The following is a 6383-nucleotide window of genomic DNA, read 5'->3' on the forward strand; positions in this document are numbered from 1 at the left end:
CAAAATTCGCCAAACAAGAATCCTCTCAATGAAAGCACCAATTAATGTTAGGGACCTAGGTCAAGTCCCTAAACAATAGGTTTGCCACACCAATGGTAGTCTTGAAGTGACCGAAACCTTGTCCCTCTCTTGCTTGGTCCACGATCAATAAGGGTCACAATGGCCAATATGGGATGGTGAGGTTAAGTGTTTAGGCTAGAATGGATGTTGGAATGATGGGAATTGGTCAAGGAAGTGTATGGCTAGAATGGTGGTAAGGGCGCACGGCACTAGTGTGGAGCTAGGGTTGGCGTCATTTGGAACTTGGGTTTAGGGTTTGGGAAAGGAGTGATCGACGACTAGGGTTTGGAATTAGGGTTTGGGAATTAGGTTGGATGTTGGACGACTAGGGTTGGTTGAGTATGCCTAGTAGTGGATTATAGGAAAGTTTCCTAAAATCTTGGAAGTCAATGGGGAGTGTATGTGGCCTGCTATAGAAAGGAGGGGCTCAATTAGGGTTCCTCAAATGTAGGAACTCTGGTAAGTGGAGTGGGCGGCTAGGTCAAGTCCAAATAAGGCAAGTGATTGCCCAATTTGACTTGGCTTGGCAAGAAGATGGTGCTCGGCTAGGGCAACAAGAGATGAGCAATGAACTATGGAAAGTTGACTAACACTTATGTTGGTCGACTTCTAGGGAAAAAAAGATTTGGAAGAGCCAAAGTGTGAAGAACCTCAAGAACAATGATGAACACTCAAGAACAAAGTGCAAAACACTAATGCACTTGAATAATCAAAAGCATAAACAATAACAATCCAATACTTGATTCATGAATTGCACAAGAATTGAATAAACCTCATGTGTTGATAACACAACTTGGATCCACGGATTTCACCAAGTTGTGAAGAAACATGATAAATGGTTTACACTTATTCAAAGAATTGCAAAGTGTAAACCTCTCTTTGGGGTTCACAAATTTCACCCAAAAAGTCCAAGTGCAATGGCACCGAAAATTGATCTCTCAAACAATAGTTCTCTCACTAAGAGTTTTGCCAAAAGATTCTAATGCAAATGCTTAAGGTTCTATTTATAAGTAAAACAATTTGGAAACCCCCAATAGGTCCTTTGAATTAAATAAATAAATAAAATAAAATAAATAAAGTGGATAACATGATAGTGGTCATGGACCAAGCCTAGTTGTGGCATGCATAGCCCATGATGGGCTAGGTGGGTGCATGGTGGTCTTCGGGCAGGTCCATGGTCAAGTGGTGCGGTCATGGCATGCTGATTGTGAGCCATGGTGGTGCGCTGCATGGCCCAGGCTGGTGGCCTAGGTGCTGGCTGCATGGCATGGGCTGGACCCATGCGCTGGATGGCATGCCTGGTGGGCATGCCACTGGCCTACTCTGCAAGGCACGGGCTGGAGCCATGCACTGGATGGCATGCCTGGGGGCATGCCACTAACCTCGCTGTCGTGCGGCAGGATGGTGGGCATGGGCATGCGCTGGTGTGCGGCAGGATGAGGATCATGGGCGTGCGCGCGCGCGTTGGCTAGGCTGGCCATGCGGTGCATGCGCGCGCGCATGGCCTTGCGGCACATTGCCGCGTGCAGGGCCACGCGGCCCATCAGTGTGCGCATGGGCCTGCGCACTGGCTTGTGCATGGGCGTGCGGCACGCTATTGTGCACATAGCTGTGCGCGGGCCTGCGCGCATTGCTGCAGGCATGGGCGTGCGGCGCTTGGCTGTGCGCCTGGACAGTCACCCACTAACCTCGCTAGCCCGCATGCTAGGGTCCCCATGAGAGCCAACGCGTGAGCCAAGGCATGCATGCATGCTGGGCGCCCCGTGCGTGACCTCCCACAAGCCAAGGCATGGTTGTGGGCTAGCCAAGGTGTATGCTCCCACCATGACTAGGGCATGTGTGGCTTCCCTAGAGGCAACTCGACGTGGAGGTCTAACAACTTAACCAAGCTCACAGTTTTAAGGCTTGGCTACAACAACTTCGAAGGTACGTGACGTTTTCATGTATTAGTTGATTTTAAAGATGCAAGTGTCACCATTGATTTAGTATATATATGCATGTTCTATATATCATCTTCTCTAATTAGGTACTTCCAAATGAAAGCAATAAAATAATTGGTTACTTTGGGCCAGCATGAGGTATTGACACCACATGGTGGAATATGTAATTTTCCCTTGAATTTGTCATTAAAAAGTCATTTGGGATAAGCCATAAGTAGCAATAATTTTAATCTACTTCCAGTTTTGATAGATTCGCAAACTTAATTAGAATTATATTCTCCAATATTGTTAAATCCCATTCATGTCGAGTGTACCTATGAAAATAGAGAAGTTAACAACGCTAGCTAGCTTATAGTATTATACCTTGGCAACAACTAAATTCTTTCAAATGTAACATAACCTTAGTCTTGTTTTGGTCGACTATGTTGATATCATGACCATGGATTAGTATATATGCAATCTCGATTAAATAAAAAAGTTGATAGTTTTTTAGCGAAGCAAAAACGATTTGGTGTATGGAAGTTGGGCTTTGATTTTTAGATATTGGAATTAATTTGAAGCAAATAAAACTAAATGATTTTTTCGTCAAAAGATCAAAATATTTCAATGGTTAGAATAAATATTAACAAAAATTCTCAAAATATTCTTCTAGTCGACAAGGAAAGCAAAAATTGTGATTATGTAAAAACTGCACCCACTAGAGTGCATGTGGCTCCGATCCAGTACCACTACAATCAACTCAAGGGTGGCTCAACCAATTATAAATGTTGCATGCCTTATAATCAACCTCCATGGTGTATATTCCAAGTCTTGATTGTTCTCTTACAACTAATTATTAGTTGTATCTTTGATTTTCTATAAAATCTTTTTTTAATAGATTTATTGTGACGGCAGGAGCAATACCAAGTGAAATTGGTAATTTGCAGAACTTAGAGCATTTAAATCTGGGAGTTAACAATTTTGTTGGCACAATTCCACTGGAGATATTCAATATCTCAACAATACAGGAGATCGGAATAACAAACAATTACCTCTCAGGGACTCTTCCATCGATATGGGCTAATTCCTTCCAAGTCTCACGTGGATTGTTTTGGGGTTGAATGAACTTAGTGGAATGATTTCAACCTCTATTTCTAATGCTTCACAGCTCATTGTAGTCGACTTGGGAAGTAACTCATTTTCGAGCTTAATTTCAAAAACACTTGGTAATTTAAGGCTCCTCCAGCGGCTCAACCTCGAATTCAATAACTTGACCATTGAATATTCAAAATTGAGCATTTTTTCGTATTTTTCGAATAACGCATATCTCAAAATTTTGCGTTTGAGTATGAATCCACTAAATGTAGTCCTTTCTAATTCCATTAGAAACCTCTCGACCTTTCTTGAACAACTTGATCTCACTGGTTGCAATATTAAGGGCAACATTCCCATTGATATTAGCAATTTAAGTAGATTGACATATATGTCCTTGGGTGACCATGATTTGGCTAGACCTATTCCAACTAAAATAGGAAGATTAAGCATGCTCGAACGTTTGTTCCTTTCTGGTAATAGACTAAAAGGTCCAATCCCGTTCGATATTTGTTACTGAGGGAGATTGGGAAGTTTAGATTTAGCAGACAACAAGCTTTTCGGGCAGATTCTCGAAAGCATAAATAATATGACATCATTACGATTTCTCTAGTTAGCTTTCAACAAATTAACTTCAAGGATTCATTCGAGCTTGTGGAGGCAGATAAATCTCTTGGTAGTTGACTTGTCATCCAATTCCCTATGTGGCTCTCTTTCATTAGATATTGTAAATATGAAGGTCCTGATAATATTGAAATTATCAAGAAATAAACTATCAGGTCATATCCCAGAAACAATTGGTGGGCTCGTATCACTAGTCACTCTCTGTTTGGAAGTCAATCAATTAGAAGGCTCGATTCCTATATCTTTTGGTGGATTAGTAAGCTTGGAGTTGTTAGATCTTGTTGGTAACAACTTATCTAGAGAGATACCCAAGTCCTTAGAAGTGCTACGGTACCTCAAATATCTAAATGTCTCATACGATAAACTACGAGGAGAGATTCCAACACAAGGACCATTTGTTAACTTCTCAGCTGAATCATTCATGTCAAATGATGCGCTTTGTGGTGTGATTAGGCTGAATGTTCCTCCATACAAAGAAGCTTCTCTTGGACCAAGAAGGGCAATGGGGGTGCGTATACTAAAATATGTACTGCCCACATTGGGGTTAACGATACTTGTAGTATCCGTTGTACTAGTCTCAAGAAAATTCCATGGTAAGAAGAATTCAAAACTTTCCAACAACAAAGACTCAATGCCTTTATCAACATGGAAAAGAATTTCCCACCAGCAACTTTTACAAGCCGCAGAATGGTTCAGTGTAAACGACTTAGTTGGAGAAGGGTGTTTCGGCATAGTTTATAAAGGGACACTCTTAGATGGGACATATGTTGCGATAAAAGTTCTAAACTTGGAACTAGAAGGTGCATTCAAAAGTTTTGACATAGAATGCGAGATATTACGACACGTTCATCATCGAAATCTTGTCAAAATCATTACCGTTTGTAGTAACATTGACTTCAAAGCACTTGTTTTGGAATACATGTCTAAAGGGAACCTAGAGATGTGGCTGTATTCTAACACCCATTGCTTGAATATGCTACAAAGGCTAAATATGATGATTGATGTGGCATCAACACTTGAATACCTTCATTTTGGTTATTCAACACCTATTGTTCATTGTGATTTGAAGCCGAGCAATATCTTATTTGATGAAGATATGGTTGGACATATTGCTGATTTTAGCATCGCCAAGCTCCTAAGTGATGGAACTTCTCTCACGCAAACAATGACCATGGCTACAATTGGGTATATGGCACCAAGTGATGTCAAGTACTATTTTTATCATTCGAGTCTTGCATAAATGCATAAATGTTCTGCTTTGGTAACATATGAACCTTTGCACTTAATTTATTTGGATTATCATATGTGAAATGATATGTTTTAATGTGTGTAGAGTATGGATCTGAAGGAATTGTATCTACAAGAGGTGATGTGTATAGCTGTAGAATCTTATTGATGGAAACTGTCACAAGAAAGAAGCTCATTGATGATATATTTGCCGGCGAAATGAGCTTAATTAAAGCGTTTAGTAGAGGAATCATTTTTGCTTTAGATACTTGAAGGTATTGATTCCAATTTGCTAAGCAATGAAAATGACTGTGCTGCTATGGAGACCTGCTTATCAGCAACTATGGGCTTGGCTTTGCATTGTTGTGTAGATTTGCCGGAACAAAGGATCGACATACAAAATGTTTTAGCCAGACTTAACAAGATCAAATTAAAGTATCTACATGATCAACAATTGGGCTAGTCAAGTAGAGTTTATTACCAAGCTACAGTTTAATCTACAATCGGTATGCAATTTATCTACCACACTTATTAGAACTTGTTCATGAACTATTTGATTAATTAATTATTATTTTCTTAGATGCAGAAAATTCTTTAAAAAAATCTTATTCATTTTCAAGAATTCATATAAATAATTACTTAATTATGTCAAGGTTATATGAATTAAATCGGCAACTATGTAAACTATATATAAAAGTTAATAACTGGCAAATCTTTCCATTGGCACAAGCTATATATATATATATATATATATATATATATATATATATATATATGAGTTCAATAATAAAACAGATTAAATGTGTATATATATAGGTGCACGAACACACCCAAAATATCTTAACTGTATCTACAAACTTCAGCAAAACAACTTTGAATTAATATAAATAATATAGTTATTATAAATAAATATCAATATAATGATTTATAACATTCATATTGACTCAAAAGACACCCATCATATCATCGTGCTAAGAACATGATTCTCTTTGATATTTTTAAATACTTTCAAATGCTTGGCATAAAGTTTAATATAATATCTACAAAATAATAAATTTGAAGTAGTACGAGTTCATACAAGTCATAACGAGTTTAGATACGAGTTTGACTTGTATAATAAGTCTAGCCTAGATTTTTGTTAGAATTTATGTTTTTCTTAAAACAACAAAAATCGAGACAAGTTCATGAGTTGAGCATGAACAACTTGGTTCATTTACAACATTATTTACAAATCTTGAGATTCTTCTCAAGAGACTTGTTTGATCCATTACCTTGTTACAATACACACAAATAGAAGCCTACAAATATTAGAGCAATGAAGGCAAACAAACTGATTTTTCTATTCTCGGAGAACAAAGACAGAAGTTCTTCCCCTTTTACTGTTGATCGGACTGTAACATATCTATCATTGTAGTGACACCGCATGGTGGAATATGTAATTTTCCCTTGAATTTGTCATTA

General features: G+C 38.5%; 1 protein-coding gene across 1 annotated transcript; it reads left to right on the forward strand.

The window, feature by feature from the left end:
* Positions 1 to 3804: 3804 nt before the first annotated feature.
* LOC108980732 (receptor kinase-like protein Xa21) lies at positions 3805 to 5195 on the forward strand. The gene is made up of 2 exons (XM_018951733.1): positions 3805 to 4894; positions 5029 to 5195. The coding sequence occupies exons 1-2, from the start codon at positions 3805 to 3807 to the stop codon at positions 5193 to 5195; spliced, it is 1257 nt and encodes a 418-aa protein (XP_018807278.1).
* The last annotated feature ends 1188 nt before the right edge of the window (positions 5196 to 6383 follow it).

Source organism: Juglans regia, chromosome 8, assembly GCF_001411555.2.
Source record: "Juglans regia cultivar Chandler chromosome 8, Walnut 2.0, whole genome shotgun sequence".
NCBI classification, from domain to species: Eukaryota; Viridiplantae; Streptophyta; class Magnoliopsida; order Fagales; family Juglandaceae; genus Juglans; species Juglans regia.